This window comes from Ranitomeya variabilis, chromosome 2, assembly GCF_051348905.1.
Source record: "Ranitomeya variabilis isolate aRanVar5 chromosome 2, aRanVar5.hap1, whole genome shotgun sequence".
Taxonomy (NCBI): Eukaryota; Metazoa; Chordata; class Amphibia; order Anura; family Dendrobatidae; genus Ranitomeya; species Ranitomeya variabilis.
The window spans coordinates 927,823,374-927,845,768 of record NC_135233.1 but is presented as its reverse complement, the minus strand read 5'-3'; the positions used below and the strand labels follow the sequence as shown (position 1 = coordinate 927,845,768).

At 43.8% G+C, this 22,395-nt stretch overlaps 1 protein-coding gene across 3 annotated transcripts in view; it reads right to left on the bottom strand.

Moving 5' to 3' along the window:
* Positions 1–10,189: 10,189 nt before the first annotated feature.
* The window catches only part of KPNA4 (karyopherin subunit alpha 4), a 148,246-nt gene continuing 136,040 nt past the window's right edge, over positions 10,190–22,395 (bottom strand). For all 3 annotated transcript variants that reach the window (XM_077290645.1, XM_077290644.1, XM_077290646.1), the window contains exons 16-17: positions 20,786–20,880; positions 10,190–12,045 (exon numbers count right to left, since the gene is read on the bottom strand). In XM_077290645.1, the coding sequence (XP_077146760.1) occupies positions 11,947–12,045; positions 20,786–20,880 (194 nt within the window). In that variant the 3' untranslated portion in view covers positions 10,190–11,946. The remainder of the gene's footprint in view (positions 12,046–20,785; positions 20,881–22,395) is intronic.

Below are 22,395 nucleotides of genomic sequence, written 5' to 3'. Positions count from 1 at the left end.
CCTCCACGGACTGGGCACCATATAATTGGTCAAAAAAAAAGAATTAAAATTAAAAATAGTCATATACTCACCTTCGATGTCTTCCCGCCTCTCCGCTGCATGCTGCCGCTTCGGTTTCTATAGCTGGTGTGCGGTGAAGGACCTGTGATGACGTCGCGGTCTTGTGATTGGTCGAGACCGGTCATGTGACCGCGACGTCATGGAAGGTCCTGAACCACACCGGCATCTATAGGAACGGACGCCTGTAGGTGAGTATAACCATTTTTTTTATTATTTTTAAACATTCTATCTTTTACTATAGATGCTGCATAGGCTGCATCTATAGTAAAAAGTTGGTCACACTTGTCAAATGCTATGTTTGACAAGTGTGACCAACCTGTCAGTCAGTTTTCCAAGCGATGCTACAGATCGCTTGGAAAACTTTAGCATTCTGCAAGCTAATTACGCTTGCAAAATGCTAAAAAAAAGCGAAAAAAACGGGAAAAAAACGCAAAAAAAAAAATGCGGATTTCTTGCAGGAAATTTCTGCAAGAAATCCGGACGTGTGCACATACCCTAAGATGGATTTCATCAACCAAGGTATCATTGTAATCAGTATAATGGCGCCAACCTGACCCTGTCTGTAGGTTACTGTGCACAATCCTGATGACAGGTTCCCTTTAATTGTTCAGGGCTGTAGGACAGAGAAGCTGTGAAGCAGTCCTCATCTTCCTTGTGTTAGATGCCCAGGTGAGGTAGTCGTGGGCTAGTTTTAGTCCCCACACGCACTGGCATCCTACAGACAAGGTGTGTCCCAGTCCTGGTGTGCTGCTGTGTATGTTGTGCTTTCTACTTTTTTTCTGACCTGCAGGCCTCTTCTGACTCTGGGAATCCTTCTTCTGGAACCAGGGCAGCAATTAATCCAGGAGATACTTTGCTTATAAAAAAACAAACTTTTACTTTGTGAATGGCAGTCTACAGTATGTACAGGCAGATGCAAAGGATAAGGCCCAACGGGTTCTCATCTTTCCCACCAGTACCAGATACAACTTCAGCCCTGGTTCTCAGTATAGGTGGCATATCCCTCTAAATTGCTTTCCTAGCCCTAGGGAATCTTCCTCACCTCTAGCAGTATATCTGGATTGCAATACCTTCCGCCCCATATAGTTTGAGTTAATCTTTCCCTGTAGCTTTACAAGCTGAGTGTGCCTCTGGCCACCGACGTCCATCACGAGGTTGCCCCAGGCCATTAGACGGAATCACACGGAAGCGTATTTGCAGCAAACCACTGCCCCGAATATTAGGATCACACTGTCCCTAGCAGCCTCAGCATGGCGGAGTTACTCCCTGGTGCCCTCACACAGACTCACTTTCTGCTCTTGCCACTAACACCCAGTTCCCCGTCCCAAACTGGGTCAGCCACTACAGTTAACCATGATATACCTTTATCACATATGTGGGGATCAAATACATTCAACCCTTGAGTGTCAGGGAGAAATCCATCAGTTTCCACCACTTTTACATTTGCATAAGATTTCCTCCAGTGCTGCTTGCTCTAGTCGTGGAAGCTTGCCTAAGCATTTTTTTTTTTGGGGGGGGTGTCGTCAGGTTGTTGTACCAGGGTTTCCTATTATCAGTCAAGTCAAGAGATGATGTTATTCTGATGTAGAACACACTGGACATGCCGATGGTGTGGAGTAATGATATGGTGAAGTGTGAGTAAAGTCTGAGAATTTTTCTTCTGTGCTTCTTGTCAGTAATATTGTAAAAGGTATTGTACTCATCCACCATTAGCATTTTAGGAAAAGCTTTCAGTTCCAACACATTACCTCCATCTCCAAATCAAGCTGGGATATTTCTGGTTACATGCTCAATATACACCACACATCAACTACAACACAGAGAGGTACACAAGTCTCTGGTGTCATCTTCAGCAGCAAACCAGTCCCTTGCCACCCAGTACTCGCATATGCTGCTAGTAAAGGCATCTTTCTTTAACAGTATAAAATAAATCACCGAAACGCTAAACATGGCCGGATCAAACCAGGTCCACAGTGGTGCTTGCAGGATGTAGAGAATAAAGCCTACACGCTAGATAACCAGCCCCGCTCCTCTGTCTACAATGGGGTCAGTACCCTAAGCAATGAGCTGAGCACTCTACAGATAAAAATCAGTGTTCTTGATAATGGAAAGTATTATCCATTCCTTGTTTTTGCAATTCTAATTATTAATGAAGTTAAGAACCCCTTTAATTAGAAAATCACACTAGTTTTGTCTAGGGAGGTATGCACTGTTGTACATCTTAGACCGGGATCACACATGCGAGAAATACGGCAGTCTCGCATGTTAATACCCGGCCTTGCCGTCGTCACTCAGGAGCGGAGCGTGCGGTTGCATGTATTGCTATGTGGCCTCACGCACTGCTCCTGAGTGACGGCGGCAAAGCCGGGCATTAACATGCGAGATTGCCGTATTTCTCGCATGTGTGATCCAGGCCTTACACTGACTGAAACCTTTCCTATAATATGAAACACGTGGCCCCCTCCAATTCATGTGTTAGAAAATCCACTGGCAACACATTTTCCATCTAATGTTGGGAGACACTGGAGTGCTGAGGTAAGATGCTGCTCACACTGCTGTATACAGTCTTTATGATCTAATACTGGAAACACCAGGGGTGCCGAGGTAAGAAGAGGCTGCTCACACTGCTGTCTACCCTTTATAACTGATCTAATATTAGAAATCCCAGGGGTGCCGAGGTAAGAAGAGGCTGCTCACACTGCTGTCTACCCTATATAACTGATCTAATATTAGAAATCCCAGGGGTGCCGAGGTAAGAAGAGGCTGCTCACACTGCTGTCTACCCTATATAACTGATCTAATATTAGAAATCCCAGGGGTGCCGAGGTAAGAAGAGGCTGCTCACACTGCTGTCTACCCTATATAACTGATCTAATATTAGAAATCCCAGGGGTGCCGAGGTAAGAAGAGGCTGCTCACACTGCTGTCTACCCTATATAACTGATCTAATATTAGAAATCCCAGGGGTGCCGAGGTAAGAAGAGGCTGCTCACACTGCTGTCTACCCTATATAACTGATCTAATATTAGAAATCCCAGGGGTGCCGAGGCAAGAAGAGGCTGCTCACACTGCTGTCTACCCTATATAACTGATCTAATATTAGAAATCCCAGGGGTGCCGAGGCTGCTCACACTGCTGTCTACCCTATATAACTGATCTAATATTAGAAATCCCAGGGGTGCCGAGGCTGCTCACACTGCTGTCTACCCTATATAACTGATCTAATATTAGAAATCCCAGGGGTGCAGAGGTAAGAAGAGGCTGCTCACACTGCTGTCTACCCTATATAACTGATCTAATACTGGAAACACCAGGGGTGCCGCGGTAAGAAGAGGCTGCTCACACTGCTGTCTACCCTATATAACTGATCTAATATTAGAAATCCCAGGGGTGCCGAGGTAAGAAGAGGCTGCTCACACTGCTGTCTACCCTATATAACTGATCTAATACTGGAAACACCAGGGGTGCCGCGGTAAGAAGAGGCTGCTCACACTGCTGTCTACCCTATATTAGAAATACCAGGGGTGCTGACACTCCTGTATGCAGTCTTTTTGATCCAATACTGGAAATACCAGGGTGCTGAGGCAAGACTGAGGACGCTCCACACTTTTGTCCATTACTGAGTGGCTCCTATGATCCAGAGATAATTTATAGCTTGCACTATCATACTATTTCCAGCTGAAAGCAGAGGCGCTTCCTAGTGCCCATTCGCACAGGCACCGTTCGATTACGGTAACATTATAGGATAATTTTTCTTTTGTCAGTTTAACTAGGCTACAGTGTTTGGCCAAGTATTTAGAAATGTACATTGACATTTTATTTTTATGTGGAACCCATTTCAACTTACGTCACGTGATATGAAGGACATGAAAGCTGCTGCGCTCACTGATCTCATAAAATGGAATTAGAAGCACTATAAAAGCCCAGTGGTAAAAAATACATCTATTCATTTGATATGTAACGTACGGAAAACAAAATACATTTTTGCAGACAGTTCTCTTTTGGCTAAATAAAATCTTTATTTCTTGCCAGTTTTAACTCACATTAATGGGAAAGGTTTGTAATAATATTAGTTCCACTGTTAAATCAAAGGAAAACATCTGGTTAATTGGCTTTTTAATAATTTGAGATTTTAACAACTTGGCCAGTGGACATCATGACCAAGTTCACCAGATACTATACACATATTCTGCTTTTAAGCAAGACAGCCTTCACAAGTATGCTTGTTTCATCAGCATGCCACATTAAAGGTTGCAATGTTCATGCAAATAAATATATATAGATTAAAAGTGGTAAAATAGGGTAAAGAAGTCATCCTCCAAGAAGATTTTATATGCTAGGGCTGCAAGAGGCACACTAGGATCTCATACATACTTTATGCTAACATTTACCCTATACCTTCAAGGTTAAATAAGTGCTGAAGGTGGCACCTATGGGGTTAACATCAGGACAAGGTTATTATGTTGTCTCAATACTGCTATGAATACAAAATATATAGCGTTAATCTAATGAACACTAGATAACTAGAACCGATCTAAACAGTAAAATCATCATACATCCTGACTCTAATCAAGTACATATTTCATCTACACCACCTAGAAATAAAGTCTCAGCTCACCAGTCAGTAGCAATTACTCCGATGACCAAAACCATCTACATAAACAACCCAAAAGGTATTTCAGTTTGGTGACTTTCCCCCCTCTCTAAGCCTGTGTAAATGTTACTGTAGTGTCAGTGCTCTAATACACTCACCACTTGTCAGACTATCCAGATCACACAGCCAGCTTCAGGAGTCAGTTTCATCCAGAAAACTTGGATGATCATCATCCATATACAAATCCGTTAAAGAATTGCAACATGTCCGTAAAAATCAGATGCTGAACATATAGAATCCGTTTATTTACGTACCCATAGACTTGAATTGGCAAGTCTCATTCGATTTATGAATTAAGCTAGTGCATGCTGTGATTTTTTTTTTTCCACGCAGATTTGGTCACTGGGGGAGAAACCACTCACCCCACTGAATAACATTCGTCATTTATATTTCTTTTCTTTTTTTTTTTTTTTTTTACACTCCATAGACTTACATTGTAACAGGCACTTATGAGTCACGCAGAGCGCCGTGTGATCCAGAGAGTCTGAATCGCTGTCACATGACCCAGAAGAGGAGCACAATAGCGCTGGATAACAGCAAAGACCTCGATTGGTGAGTACAATAACTTTTTTCTTCTATACCTGTGTAAATGATAGTGTAGTAAAATCTGCTGGTGAGTTCTTTATGAAGTTTGTGCATGTTCTACCTGCTGACATGAGACACTTTAGATAGAAGATTGGATTGTGGTGATCTAGATCTGCATGCGAGTTCCCCCGCCTTCACTGAATAACCCAACATCTGAGGATCACATACCCCTAATTACCGTACAAATGTGTAACAAGATAGGAAAATGTGCACAAACCCTACAATTTCCCAACAGGAGCTCGTCTCACATATAGGGCACTTTTTTTCTTCATTTTGGAAATCCAGTTTTAGTAACAAAACACTAAAAAAAATAAACCTTTCTGTAACAGTTCTCAAAAATTATTGGGAGTCTTGCAATGTGAGACTTAAAGAGGGGAGGAAAAAAAAAGTGGCATACATGTTTGAGTCTGACCATATGCCAATTAAATTACCGTTCATATTTTACCAGTATTTCCCGACACCTTCTATGGGGTTCTAACAAAACTAACAGTAACCCCCCACCTTTCCCCAACAGGAACTCCCAAGACCAATGAGCGGCCAAATTCTTATAGGCCAATCAGAAACATGGCTCATACCGTGGAAATTCTCATCATGTATAACCTCCCACAGTTCACAAGCCTCAATCTTTGTTGACTTAATAAAAAAATAAAAAAAAGGGAAGTTGTGGTTTGATGAATGATGAAATCCAAGTAAATATTTCCATCCTGGGTGACTCCATGACCCCTTGTATTTAAATATTGAATGTCTCCACCCCCTATACAAAGTTCTGCCCACCTACCTATTTACATATTCACAGTTATGAAAGATTATGAGTAATTACCTGAACTAGAAGCATTGAACAAGTAGTCAGAAATGACTTGGTGGAATAAAAGCAGTAACTGCTCTATGTACATCCCCCTCACTACAGGCAGGCAGTCTACCTTAAAGGGGTTGTACTAGGTCCAGGGTCAGCAGCCTGCAGAACGCCAAGAGTTGGGAATCTACAACTCCTGGCATGCAGATAGCCACAGGCTGAGAGTGCTAGCTTCACAACAGCGGAGTGTCAGATTGCGGATCCCTCTACCAGGGTATATTCCAGCACTGCAGACATGTTGCAGAAAGTTTTGCAATGGTCCTATCTAAATGGGATAGGTAGACATCGACACATGCTGTAGAAACTTGTGGAACAGATTTTAAGTCCCAAAAATATGAGCAAACCTGCTTTGTGTGAATGTGCCTTTCCTGTGAGCTGCTTATGGGTTTAGCAGCTTACATGGGGCACAAAGTTGAATATTGACCACATAAGACTCATTTAAAAGAGTAACTAAACTTTGTTTTTCTTTTCTAAATAATTTTGGTTTGTATGTTATAAAACTTTGCTAATCATTTTAATGTTGATTCTATCTTCATTCCTGTTTAAAAAAAATATATATATACAGGTCCTTCTCAAAAAATTAGCATATAGTGTTAAATTTCATTATTTACCATAATGTAATGATTACAATTAAACTTTCATATATTATAGATTCATTATCCACCAACTGAAATTTGTCAGGTCTTTTATTGTTTTAATACTGATGATTTTGGCCTACAACTCCTGAAAACCCAAAAAACCTGTCTCAATAAATTAGCATATCAAGAAAAGGTTCTCTAAACGACCTATTACCCTAATCTTCTGAATCAACTAATTAACTCTCAACACATGCAAAAGATACCTGAGGCTTTTAAAAACTCCCTGCCTGGTTCATTACTCAAAACCCCCATCATGGGTAAGACTAGCGACCTGACAGATGTCAAGAAGGCCATCATTGACACCCTCAAGCAAGAGGGTAAGACCCAGAAAGAAATTTCTCAACAAATAGGCTGTTCCCAGAGTGCTGTATCAAGGCACCTCAATGGTAAGTCTGTTGGAAGGAAACAATGTGGCAGAAAACGCTGTACAACGAGAAGAGGTGACCGAACCCTGAGGAAGATTGTGGAGAAGGACCGATTCCAGACCTTGGGGAACCTGAGGAAGCAGTGGACTGAGTCTGGTGTGGAAACATCCAGAGCCACCGTGCACAGGCGTGTGCAGGAAATGGGCTACAGGTGCCGCATTCCCCAGGTAAAGCCACTTTTGAACCATAAACAGCGGCAGAAGCGCCTGACCTGGGCTACAGAGAAGCAGCACTGGACTGTTGCTAAGTGGTCCCAAGTACTTTTTTCTGATGAAAGCAAATTTTGCATGTCATTCGGAAATCAAGGTGCCAGAGTCTGGAGGAAGACTGGGGAGAAGGAAATGCCAAAATGCCTGAAGTCCAGTGTCAAGTACCCACAGTCAGTGATGGTGTGGGGTGCCATGTCAGCTGCTGGTGTTGGTCCACTGTGTTTCATCAAGGGCAGGGTCAATGCAGCTAGCTATCAGGAGATTTTGGAGCACTTCATGCTTCCATCGGCTGAAATGCTTTATGGAGATGAAGATTTCATTTTTCAGCACGACCTGGCACCTGCTCACAGTGCCAAAACCACTGGTAAATGGTTTACTGACCATGGTATTACTGTGCGCAATTGGCCTGCCAACTCTCCTGACCTGAACCCCATAGAGAATCTGTGGGATATTGTGAAGAGAAAGTTGAGAGACGCAAGACCCAACACTCTGGATGAGCTTAAGGCCACTATTGAAGCATCCTGGGCCTCCATAACATCTCAGCAGTGTCACAGGCTGATTGCCTCCATGCCACGCCGCATTGAAGCAGTCATTTCTGCCAAAGGATTCCCGACCAAGTATTGAGTGCATAACTGAACATTATTATTTGATGGTTTTTTTGTTTGTTATTAAAAAACACTTTTATTTGATTGGACGGGTGAAATGCGCTAATTTATTGAGACAGGTTTTTTGGGTTTTCAGGAGTTGTATGCCAAAATCATCAGTATTAAAACAATAAAAGACCTGACAAATTTCAGTTGGTGGATAATGAATCTATAATATTTGAAAGTTTAATTGTAATCATTACATTATGGTAAATAATGAAATTTAACACTATGCTAATTTTTTGAGAAGGACCTGTATTATAGGCATCCGAGTGCTTTTTCCCAGTCTATTTGACTGCCTACAGCTGCATTGATATCAGAATGTACTTACTTGGGAGTACAGATGGCAGTGAAATGGGCAGGCTGTGTTGTGCTCTTCAGAGCATTCTCCTACAGCAGCTTCTGTCTAGAGTTAGGCAGGTGCGGACCCCCTCACTGCCAGCATCTGCACTCCAAATGAGTACATTCTGATATCCGTGTCTTGAATACAAGCAAATTATGGACTAAAGGAGGAATTACATGCAATATATAAACATTTTTTGCAGGAATGAAGACAAATTCTTTAATAAAATGATTTCTAAAACATCTTAATTTTTATAATTGACAAAATTATTAAAAAAAGTTTTTAATCACCTAACCTTACAATAAAGAAAGTGTTCTATTTAAGTGAATCCAAAACTGTATAATTGTAATGTAAAATTTAGTGTGAAGACCATCACCACGTGAAGGCTTGGTCACACAATGCGTGTGAGTGCAGGATGTGTGAGCCAAGCTGGGTATTAACATCTTTGCAAGCTAGATATGAACACATCAGTCATGAATCAAATACAAGCAGATCTTTTCTATAACTGCAAGAGAGAAAACTTACAAACCTCTACAAATAGCTAGAATTTCAAAGAGAAGCAATCTTGCGAACAGCCACCTCTATACATGCATCTGCCCACCCCGGAATTGAAAATTGCATTTGCTGTGGAGTTTGTATTTTTTTGTGTTTCAGAAGTTAACGGGAACAAGGGGGAAAAAAAATTAATTAGAAAATACACATTCTGTGGTATTGAAGATTGTAATGTCCTATCATGGGACTACTGCATGGATTACAAAGCTGGAACACATTCTAAGAGCATAAAACATGAGAACATCTAATGATGCATGTGTTCCCTAGGTCTCAAAAGCACGTATGCAGAAGAAATGAATCCAATGGCCGGCAGTGCAGTGTTGTCCACACGGTCTACAGTACCGGAGCACAACGGACACACGGCATTCCCACAATTTATTGATCGGCTGGAGATCACTGCACTTAGCACTTCTCGCAAAGTGGTACATTTGTGTCTTTTTTCACTGTAGAATTAAATAAAGCCCACTAACTGTTGAGGAATCTGGTTGACCTCCTAATTTTTGCAGATATCATCCAATTATGAAGATGATTAAGACAGTCACTCAGTGAACATCCACTTATACAAGCTGACCGTCAAATAGCTCCTGGTTTGTTGATAGCCTGCTTACACAGGCCGACTGTGCTCCAGAGGGGCACTTAATGTTCTGTATTAGATCCAGTGCACATAGCCTGCCACTGGCCTCGGCAGCACAAGTCATGCTTACACAGAACAATGTGCTTCCCAGAATGATTACTTTTTTTCCGGCAAACAAAAATGTGTTTTTTTGACACTATGAATAAAAGTATTTTTTGCTAACAAGAGGTGTGAATTCACATGCTGGTAACCAGTAAGGATTGATTGTGTAAAATTTGAGGATGTGCTATAGTTTATCATGAACACAATCTTCTACTTCACACTACGGCAGATCATCATGGTAATCCATGTTCCGCAACACAAGTAAAACCTCCTCCGCTTCGCTGCCTCAACCACCTAATAAATATATTAGAATCAGTTTCTACCTTCTTCCATTACCTGAAATTAGCAAAAATTTATTATGTGGAAGTAATCAAAATGTAAATAAAAAGTCCTCTATTACGGACTAGGTGCACCAAAGCTGCACAATATAGGCAGACCCTAGCACATCCTGCACCATTATCATGGCTTGTAAAGCTTCTATTCTGTCTAAACTCAGAATAAGGGGACAAAAGATTAAAAAAACCAAGACAAAAAAAAAAGCAATCAAATTGTGTCTTAAGGATTACTCTTTATTTCCCATGACAGCCTAGCTTGTCTTCTACATTAATAACTTTACAAGCTAGTTATAGTCGGTTCCTAGAATTATACTGTAACCATATTTCAGATGACAAGGAATGCTGCAAAAATACTCTAATCCAACAAAGTAAAATTCACAAAATAATCTGTATCCATTCTACAGTGTTTTACCAGTTATCTTTAACACAAAAGATGATATTGATGCTAATGGTGGCTATAGTCGAACGTCTTATAGCAATTTGTGGTTCATGCAACACTTGTGCTCAAAAGGGAAGGCACAGCATCTCCTACAATGAGCCACCTTATAAAGAGTTCTGCCGATTTCTACAAATCCCTGTTGCCTTTAATTTAGTGTGCATTACCTCACGAGGCAGTCAGCCAATTAAAAGTCACTTGCATATGGTCAATGCAAGTCTTAAAAATACAAAGTTATCTCCCTAAAGTGGCTCAAAATAGATTGTTCATGGCTGCCTACATCTATAGATAAAAAGACTAAAACAATGTAAGGGCTTAGGCATAGTAAAGGTGTTGAAACCATGACTCCATTGTTGCATCTAAATCACACCTCCTAGTAATCTGAATGTAGCAGTACAAATGCACCAAGTATCGTTTTCGAAGTGTCCATATCATTTTCATAGAAAACAAATGTTTGATAACTAACAGGATTGAACACGACAGTGTCTACCACAAGTGAAACATCTGTACAGGACTCAACAAAATGAATCTAAAAAATAAACTATGCGGTCCGTTGCCACATGCAAGTATATTCATGAAAAATGAAAGGGATTGCGTGGATCATGTTCTTCTGTATGGCATCTCATACTGGGGAGAAACAGAAATTATAAAGGGAAAATGTGACTTCTCATGCATGTCCTTTTTTGTACACAAATCAGCTTTGATGATATGGAACAGTCTGCATAACATCAAACATTTATCTGGTGCAGATGCACAGGGTTGCCTTCCTCAATTTTCTAAGTAACTTAAAATATACAAAAGCCATACAAGTTACAAACTAAAAGAAAGAAAAAAAAAAAAAGCACACAGGCTGCAAGAGTAAACCAAAATCTGCTGCTATAAGCGGTCTTTGTTTTCACGTCCAGTGTAAGGTAACACTTATGAACTTCTTGTTTTCTAGGTTTTAGGATCAACCCTCTGAAGGCGATTCAAGCTTGCATGCGTTCACATACAGCACCACACCCATACTCTCGTACACACGCCACTCCTGGACTGAAAGTCTGCTTCATGAGTGAATTGCCTCACGGTAGTAAAATGAGCCTGGCTCCGCAACACGGTGGCCAGACATTCATCCAATGCTGTCCATTCATACGGAGTGTCTTAGCAAGGCCTGGGCTTATTCTCCTTGGACTTGTGTGGGCATCCTACCCATAGGTTTTTCTTTTATGCTTACAAGGCTTGATGATGACAGCACTGCATTTCCTCATTTGCTCTGTTAGATCAATGATCGCGCTCAGGCACTGAAGATCTTTGACCTGTAGCCTTTTCCTCTGCACAACCTATATAAGCATTCGGTGTGAAGTTTTCATTACATTTGCCACTCATTCTCATTCGCACCCACTCGCCATCTTGACATCATTTGGTCTTTACTGTCATCCAAATGAAGTCCGCACATTTCTGTCTCCGATTTAATGCAGCAGCAGATCCCGTGAGCCAAGCTTGATGGATCAAACCAGTTTTCAGTGCTGCACTGTACCTAACTTCCAACCATTCTTCCTAAAACTGGAACCCTTCTGCTGGTACATTGGCAGCTGAATTGAAGTTGAAAGTTCCACCTTGTATTGTCTCAGGAACAAGGCTAGAATCTTCATCAATCTGTGGAGGAGACAAACACCATAGTATGAACATGTGCATCTCTAGGAGGCATGTGGAAATCTCAATAATTAGTGGCACATTTTATAATTTTGTAAAGAGGGCGAGCTTAACCCCTTAGTGACCACAAATAGGTCTTTACTGACCTCATATCAGACAACAGCATCCCACTAGTGGTGAAAATGCAGCGGCTTTTGGCTGTACACTATAGCTGACACCTCGCTGTATCAGCATTGATTGGTGTTGGCACCAACCATAGCTTTTTTTAACCCATTAGATGCTGCTGTCAAAAGCGAGAAAGGCATCTGAATGGTCACCAGAGTGTGGGGGCTTCCTCTTTAACCCCATTGGCATCCTGAGATCATGATTGTGTGGTCCTGGTGTTTGCCATGGCCAAATAATAGCCTTAGGGTACCATTACACTAAACTATTTACCAACGATCACGACCAGCGATACGACCTGGCCGTGATCGTTGGTAAGTCGTTGTGTGGTCGCTGGAGAGCTGTCACACAGACAGCTCTCCAGCGACCAACGATGCCGAAGTCCCCGGGTAACCAGGGTAAACATCGGGTTACTAAGCGCAGGGCCGCGCTTAGTAACCCGATGTTTACCCTGGTTACCATTGTAAATGTAAAAAAAAAAACAAAAAAAAACAAAAAACACACTACATACTTACATTCCGATGTCCGTCAGGTCCCTCGCCGTCTGCTTCCCGCACTGACTGTCAGTGCCGGCCGTAAAGCACGTCACAGCGGTGACGTCACCGCTGTGCTCTGCTTTTACTTTACGGCCGGCGCTCACAGTCAGTGCGGGAAGCTGCCGGTGAGGGACGTGACAGGCACCGGAATGTAAGTATGTAGTGTTTTTTTTTTTGTTTTTTTTTTACATTTACAATGGTAACCAGGGTAAACATCGGGTTACTAAGCGCGGCCCTGCGCTTAGTAACCCGATGTTTGCCCTGGTTACAAGCGAACACATCGCTGGATCGGTGTCACACACCGATCCAGCGATGACAGCGGGTGATCCAGCGACGAAAGAAAGTTTCAAACGATCTGCTACGACGTACGATTCTCAGCGGGGTCCCTGATCGCAGTAGCGTGTCAGACACAGCGAGATCGTATGTATATCGCTGGAACGTCACGGATCGTGCCATCGTAGCGACCAAAGTGCCACTGTGAGACGGTACCCTTAGAGTCGGCCGGCTACAGCTGCCTGTTCAGATGTTATAAAAATTTAGGTGGTAAAAATAGGATTTTTCCTTCCCGTTACACAACTTTCTATTAATTCCTGAAAAGCAGCCAAATGGTTAATATACTACCTGACAGCAGTATTGAATACGTTGAGAGGTGCGGTATTTAAAATGGTCTCACTTTTGGGGATTTTACGACTTATAGCTCCGCCTAAGTCGCTTCAAAACTGAATAGGTCCCTAAAAAAGTTTGGTAAATATCCTTGAAAAAATGAAAAATTGCTGCTACAGTTTGAAACCTTCCAGCATCCTAACAAAAGGATATTTTAAAAATGTTACTGATGTAAAGCAGCCATGAGGGAAATGTTAAAGAGTATTTCATGTGGTGTGACTGTCTGGAATAAAGAGAATCATTCAAAGTTCAAAAATTGCTAATTTTTAGAATTGACACATCTCTGATATTTTTAAAAATAATCACAGAAAATCTTGACATACATTTACTATTAAAGTACAATGTGTCACGAAAAAAATCTCAAAATCAATGACATCTGTTAAATCGTTCTAGAGGTATTACCACAAAGTGACACTGGTCACATTTCAAAAATTTGGCCCGTCACTAAGGGGTTAATACAGAGCTAAAAAAAAGAAACTTAAAGGGCCACTGTCACCCCCTCCAGCCGTTATAAACTAAAAGAGACACCTTGTGCAGCAGTAATGCTGCATTCTAACAAGGTGGCTTTTTTAGTTTTTGGTGCATGTATTCCCAAAATAAAGCGTTTTATAACTTCTCCAAAATTCCTGTCTTTCGCCAGGGAGGCAGGTCCTCACCCCCTGCTTGAAACGCCACACTGCCGTCACTCAAATCTTCAGGGGCGCCGCCCCCTCCGCGCTGTTTTCGCATGAAATCCGGCATCTGCGCTGTGTAGTACTGTCTGGTGCAGGCGCAGTGAGCTCTGGCCGTCTGACCTCCAATGCAGTCTTGCAGACTGCGCCTGCCCTGCTTGTGAATCCCAGCCCCGCACTCTGCATAATGCATAACACACTGCGGGGCTGGGATTCACAAGGTGGGTGGCCGCACAGGCGCAGTCTGCAAGCCTGGCTGTGACGTCAGACGGCCAGAACTCACTGCACCAGACAGTACTACACAGCGCAGGCGCCGGATTTCACAGCGCGGAGGGGGCGGCGCCCCTGAAGATTTGAGTGACGGCAGTGTGGAGTTTCAAGCAGGGGGGTGAGGACCTGCCTCCCTGGCGAAAGACAGGTATTTTGGAGAAGTTATAAAACGCTTTATTTTGGGAATACATGCACCAAAAACTAAAAGAGCCACCTTGTTAGAATGCAGCATTACTGCTGCACAAGGTGGCTCTTTTAGTTTATAACGGCTGGAGGGGGTGACAGTAGCCCTTTAACTTGAATAAAGATGTGCATGCCGTCAATTATCAGGACTCCTCAATTACATCAGGTTTACATTACACAGCACTGGATCTTTGTTGGCTTTTGTTGGGTTCATTTTCCTCCCAATCCAAACCTCTGCAATAGTGATGAGCGAACGTGCTGCTTGGATAACATCTTATCCCAGCATGCTAGGGTGTTATCTGCGTATCTTGGGTGTGCACGTATATTATGTTTGTGTTCCTGCGGCTGCATGATTTGCAGCTGTTAGACAGCCTGAAGACATGCAGGGATTGCCTGTTTGTTAGTGAATTACACAAGTGTTGAGGCTGTCTAACAGCTGCAAATCATGCAGCAGTGGGGTTTCAAAACCTAATTATACGAGCACGCCCAGATGCTCAGATTACATGTTATCTAATTACATTCACTCATCACTACTCTGCATGTTAATTGGCTTCCTAGGAAATTCACACTGTGTAAACAAGCTTTTTAGTAAGGGTACCGTCTCACAGTGGCACTTTGGTCGCTACGACGGTACGATCCGTGACGTTCTAGCGATATACATACGATCTCGCTGTGTCTGACACGCTACTGCGATCAGGGACCCCGCTGAGAATCGTACGTCGTAGCAGATCGTTTGAAACTTTCTTTCGTCGCTGGATCACCCGCTGTCATCGCTGGATCGGTGTGTGTGACACCGATCCAGCGATGCGTTCACTTGTAACCAGGGTAAACATCGGGTTACTAAGCGCAGGGCCGCGCTTAGTAACCTGATGTTTACCCTGGTTACCATTGTAAATGTAAAAAAAAAAAAAAAAACACTACATACTTACATTCCGGTGCCCGTCACGTCCCTCGCCGGCAGCTTCCCGCACTGACAGTGCCGGCCGTAAAGTAAAAGCAGAGCACAGCAGTGACGTCACCACTGTGCTGTGCTTTACGGCCGGCACTGACACAGTCAGTGCGGGAAGCTGACGGCGAGGGACGTGACGGACATCAAAAGGTGAGTATGTACTGTTTTTTTTTTTTTTTTACATATACAATGGTATCCAGGGTAAACATCGGGTTACTAAGCGCGGCCCTGCGCTTAGTAACCCGATGTTTACCCTGGTTACCCGGGGACTTCGGCATCGTTGGTCGCTGGAGAGCTGTCTGACAGCTCCCCAGCGACCACACAACGACTTACCAACGATCACGGCCAGGTCGTATCGCTGGTCGTGATCGTTGGTAAATCGTTTAGTGTAACGGTACCCTAAGGGGATAATCAAACATCAGTTTTTAGTTAGTGTTTCATCAGTATTTGTCAACCAGTATCAGGACTGGATTCTAGAAAAAAAAAAAAAAATACAACGCCTCATTCAGAAATCTGGGAATCATGAATGATCTGATTTTCACTGATAGAACCAGTACCCAGGGCTGTGAAGTCTGAACCCATCTTGGTGGAGTCTAAGTCGGTGTCATGAAAATTGAGGAGTCGGAAAAGAGGTTTGGCTTACTGACTCCACCGCCCTGCCTGTACCCATTAAAACGCCGGCCGTAAAGCAGAGCACAGCGGTGACGTCACCGCTGTTACTGCCTGCGCCGCTGACACATTCAGTGCAGGGAAGCCGCCGGCGGGGGACGTGACAGACATCAGAAGGTGAGTATGTAGTGTTTTTTTTTACTTTTACAATGGTAACCAGGGTAAATATCGGGTTACTAAGCGCGGCCCTGCGCTTAGTAACCCGATGTTTACCCTGGTTACCAGGGTGCTGCAGGGGGACTTCGGCATTGTTGAAGACAGTTTCAACGATGCCGAAGTCGTTCCCCTGATCATTGGTCGCTGGAGAGAGCGATCTGTGTGACAGCTCCCCAGCGACCTAAACAGCGACGCTGCAGCGATCGGCTAGTTGTCTATATCGCTGCAGCATCGCTGAGTGTGACGGTACCTTAAGGCCAGTCATGTTGCATTCGGCGGGCAAGTCAAAACGACGCAAGGGGACGCATCCGCATACAATGCATGTCCCAGTGTACACAATGTTAAATATAGGTACACAAAACACATGCAGATTTGTACGCAGCCCTATGCTGCGCACAGAAACGCTAGTGTGAACCCGGCCTAAGAGAAGCTTTTCAATTTGTTTTCACATCGCAGACATCTTAATTAGGCCTAGGCTTTATGGAAAGATTCACACCTGTGTCTTGGAGCCAATCCTGGTTTTAGCTTACCAACACTAATGAACTATTGAACAAAAAAACTGGTGTGAATAGTCATCAGTGGGAAGGAAAAAAAGAAATTATATAGCGAATCCCTGTATCCCTTATACACGGTATTTCCTTTCACAAGTTTTTCTACAGACTGCTTTGCGAATGGAGCCTCGCCTTTGATGACCCTATTTTAGTGTTGACAGGTGAGAATTATTATTTATTCGTTAGTTTATACTTTCGGCATTTAACGTTTCCTTTTATTTTTTATTGAAGTGTATGAAATGTGAAAATATACCGGGTGTAACGCACTCCGGTAACGCAGCTATTAACCCTGTGTGACCAACTTTTTACTATTGATGCTGCGTATGCAGCATCAATAGTAAAAAGATCTGTTACAAATAATAATTTAAAAAAAAGGTTATTCTCACCCACTGTCCTCGGCAGTGCAAGCAGCAGGTTCCGGTGCCAAGGATGCTATGCGAGAAGGACCTGCCATGACGTCACGGTCATATGACCGCGACGTCATCACAGGTCCTGCGCTCATACCAACCCTGGGACCGGAAGCTGCCGCGTGAACTGCACACAGGCGCCAGGACTTCAAGGGGCCTTCGGAAGGTGAGTATATGCTTATTTTTTATTTTAAGTCCAACGTGACTGTGGCTCTGGGCTGTATACAACGTGGACATGCATATCCTAGAATACCCGATGCGTTAGAATGGACGGACGGATGGATGGACGTCCGTCGTGAGTGAAAATTTATATAAATATATATATATATATATATATATATATATATATATATATATATATATATATATATATATATATATATATATATATATATATATATATATATATATATAAGATTATGGCCGCACTTATCTGTGCTAAAATGAGGAAATATGAAATATATAGGAAATAGGAATAGCATACTGGCTTATGAACTTTATGAAAAAACATGAGATTTTTAGCACAAGATTTGGCCAAATATTGTGAGCCCATTCACCAAAACGTCAAGGTAATCTCAGATCAAATGGGTAACTACACTGACTGCCTGGTGTGAACATTTACCTATGGTATCTGAGCATTTTAGCACAGATAAGTGCGGCCACAATCTATTCTAGAATATATATGCGTAGTGTATTGCGCAGCCCGCGCTGTACATTGCGCAGCCCGCGCTGTACATTGCGCAGCCCGCGCTGTACATTGCGCAGCCCGCGCTGTACATTGCGCAGCCCGCGCTGTACATTGCGCAGCCCGCGCTGTACATTGCGCAGCCCGCGCTGTACATTGCGCAGCCCGCGCTGTACATTGCGCAGCCCGCGCTGTACATTGCGCAGCCCGCGCTGTACATTGCGCAGCCCGCGCTGTACATTGCGCAGCCCGCGCTGTACATTGCGCAGCCCGCGCTGTACATTGCGCAGCCCGCGCTGTACATTGCGCAGCCCGCGCTGTACATTGCGCAGCCCGCGCTGTACATTGCGCAGCCCGCGCTGTACATTGCGCAGCCCGCGCTGTACATTGCGCAGCCCGCGCTGTACATTGCGCAGCCCGCGCTGTACATTGCGCAGCCCGCGCTGTACATTGCGCAGCCCGCGCTGTACATTGCGCAGCCCGCGCTGTACATTGCGCAGCCCGCGCTGTACATTGCGCAGCCCGCGCTGTACATTGCGCAGCCCGCGCTGTACATTGCGCAGCCCGCGCTGTACATTGCGCAGCCCGCGCTGTACATTGCGCAGCCCGCGCTGTACATTGCGCAGCCCGCGCTGTACATTGCGCAGCCCGCGCTGTACATTGCGCAGCCCGCGCTGTACATTGCGCAGCCCGCGCTGTACATTGCGCAGCCCGCGCTGTACATTGCGCAGCCCGCGCTGTACATTGCGCAGCCCGCGCTGTACATTGCGCAGCCCGCGCTGTACATTGCGCAGCCCGCGCTGTACATTGCGCAGCCCGCGCTGTACATTGCGCAGCCCGCGCTGTACATTGCGCAGCCCGCGCTGTACATTGCGCAGCCCGCGCTGTACATTGCGCAGCCCGCGCTGTACATTGCGCAGCCCGCGCTGTACATTGCGCAGCCCGCGCTGTACATTGCGCAGCCCGCGCTGTACATTGCGCAGCCCGCGCTGTACATTGCGCAGCCCGCGCTGTACATTGCGCAGCCCGCGCTGTACATTGCGCAGCCCGCGCTGTACATTGCGCAGCCCGCGCTGTACATTGCGCAGCCCGCGCTGTACATTGCGCAGCCCGCGCTGTAGTCACGTAGTATATGCCCAGCCACGTAGTATATAGCACAGCCACGTAGTATATTGCCCAGCGCACGGAGTATATAGCACAGCCCATGTAGTATACTGCCCAGCCACGTAGTATATTGCCCAGCCCATGTAGTATATTGCCCAGCCCATGTAGTATATTGCCCAGCCCATGTAGTATATTGCCCAGCCCATGTAGTATATTGCCCAGCCCATGTAGTATATTGCCCAGCCCATGTAGTATATTGCCCAGCCCATGTAGTATATTGCCCAGCCCATGTAGTATATTGCCCAGCCCATGTAGTATATTGCCCAGCCCATGTAGTATATTGCCCAGCCCACGCAGTATATTGCCCAGCCCACGCAGTATATAGCAATGTGGGCATCATATCCCAGTTCAAAAAAAGAAATAAAATAAAATAGTTATATACTCACCTTCCGGAGCTCCCGGATCCAAGCGAGGCCTTTACCCGACGCTCCTCGCGCGCTCCAGTCCCAGGAGTGCATCGCGAGACTGCTAAATCATCTTGCTAGATCACAGCATGGAGCGGTCACCGGAGTGTCGGGCAGGCCTGTTGTCGATCAAGGGGCCGACGGACGGTGAGTATATAACGATTTTTATTTTTTTTTATTATTTTTAACATTAGATCGTTTTACTATTCATGCCGCATAGGCAGCATGAATAGTAAAAAAGGTGGTCACACAGGGATAATAGCAGCGGTAACGGAGTGCGTTACCCGCGGCATAACGCGGTCCGCCAGCGAACGAATAACCGCGACAGAAAGAAGGACAGACAGAAAGACAGAAGTAACCCTTAGACAATTATATTGTAGAGTATAAATACATAAAATAAAAAAAAAATAAAAAATATATGTGTGTGTGTGTGTGTGTGTGTGTGTGTGTGTGTGTGTGTGTGTGTGTGTGTGTGTGTGTGTGTGTGTGTGTGTGTATATATACACACACACGTACATACATATACACACTCATTTCATACACTTCAATAAACAATAATGATGTGCAGTACGACATGTGAAGAACAGTGGCTGCGGGTTTGCGTATGGCTGTTTATTTTATATCTTTAAATCGCATTATTATTTATTATTATAGCGACATTTATTCCACGGCGCTTTACATGTGAGGAGGGGTATACATAAAAACAAGTACAATAATCTTGAACAATACAAGTCATAACCTTTACAGGAGGAGAGAGGACACTGCCCGCGAAGGCTCACAATCTACTTTATGGAATAAGAACTCAGAGCTCATCTAGTCCCCACTGTACTGAACTGGTAGAAACTCAACATTAATCCTGCATTGGAAAAAGTCTCAACCTAATGAACATTAGACATGAGCGAATATCGTCGGCTCCCTCCTTATTGGGCAAGCTATAGCACTTACCAAAGAAACTGCTGCGGGAACCCTGATACCTGGAGCGCTTCGATAATCAGGTGTTCAGTGCCGCAGCTGTGCGACAGTCACTACACATGCATGGAGAGCCTGTGTATTGTGACTGTCACACAGCCGAGACACATGCAGCTGCGGTGCCAGACACCCGAGTATCGGAGCGCTCCAGGTATCCGGGTTCCTGCTGCAGCTTCTTCGGTAAGCGCTATAGCTTGCCCAATAAGGAGGGAGCCGACAATATTCGCTCATCTCTAATGAAGATCACATCAGAACTTACGGTATGGATAGTGAGTGTATCACTTACAAAACTATAGCTACTTACATCATCTGATGAGAAAAACTGGTCAATTATTTCAAATGCCAGCTTGTAGATATCTTCATTTTCATGACTCTGCAGCTGTTCAATTTTTTCCAGGCCTGTGGAGACAGATTCAGTAAGTTATTGTATATGTGCTATAATTAAACAATACATGCCATCGAGTTGCAATAGCAAATCATAAGCAAGATGATGGGGAAAAGGGTGCGGTGAGCTATGGGAGAATAAAGCCTTAACACTCCTGATAAATTTAGCTGACAAAACTTCTTTTCTTTTTAATTATGTATGTAATCTAGTTGTATGAAAATACTTCCTTACCACCTCCTCCGTGCCACTCCTTTCGTCTGGGTCATGTGACTTCAACTCAAGTTTTCCAGATCACACAGGGCTTTGTTTGGCCCACAAGTCGCTTAGCAATATAAGTCTATGGTGCCTCGCTCCGAGGCTCCATGGGCTTACCTTAATGGAAGTAACACCACCCAGGCACAAGAATACCTATGTGAGCTGTCGAAAGGAGGAAAGAGGAAATGTGGGCCAAAGGAAAATGGAGCAGGGAACCAGGGATGACAGCAATTTAACCCCTTAATGACCCAGCCTATTTTGACCTTCATGACCTGGCCGTTTTTTGCAATTCTGACCAGTGCCCCTTTATGAGGTAATAACTCAGGAACGCTTCAACAGATCCTAGCGGTTTTGAGATTGTTTTTTCATGACATATTGGGCTTCATGTTAGTGGTAAATTTAGGTCGATTTTTTTTCACAAACGCAAAAATTATGGAAATTTGGCTAAAATTTGGAAAATTTCGCAATTTTCAAATTTTGAATTTTTATTCTGTTAAACGAGAGAGTTATGTGACACAAAATAGTTAATAAATAACATTTCCCACATGTCTACTTTACATCAGCACAATTTTGGAAACAAAATTTTTTTTTGCTAGGAAGTTATAAGGGTTAGAATTTGACCAGCGATTTCTCATTTTTACAACGAAATTTACAAAACCATTTTTTTAGCAACCACTTCACATTTGAAGTCAGTTTGAAGGGTCTATATGGCTGAAAATACCCAAAAGTGACACCATTCTAAAAACTACACCCCTCAAGGTGCTCAAAACCACATTCAAGAAGTTTATTAACCCTTCAGGTGCTTCACAGCAGCAGAAGCAACATGGAAGGAAAAAAAATTAACATTTAACTTTTTAGTCACAAAAATCATCTTTTAGCAACAATTTTTTAATTTTCCCAAGGGTAAAAGGAGAAACTGGACCCCAAAAGTTATTGTACAATTTGTCCTGAGTACGCTGATATCCCATATGTTGGGGGGGAACCACTGTTTGGGCGCACGACAGGGCTCGTAAGGGAAGGAGCTCCATTTGACTTTTTCAATGAAAAATTGGCTCCAATCTTTAGCGGACACCATGTCACGTTTGGAGAGCCCCTGTGTGCCTAAACATTGGAGCTCCCCCACATGTGACCCCATTTTGGAAACTAGACCTCCCATGGAACTAATCTAGATGTGCGATGACCATTTTTGCCCTTATCCCATATGACGTACTATCCCGTCAAGGTGACCTGGGACTTAATTCCCAGTGACGGGATAGTACGTCATATGCGATCGG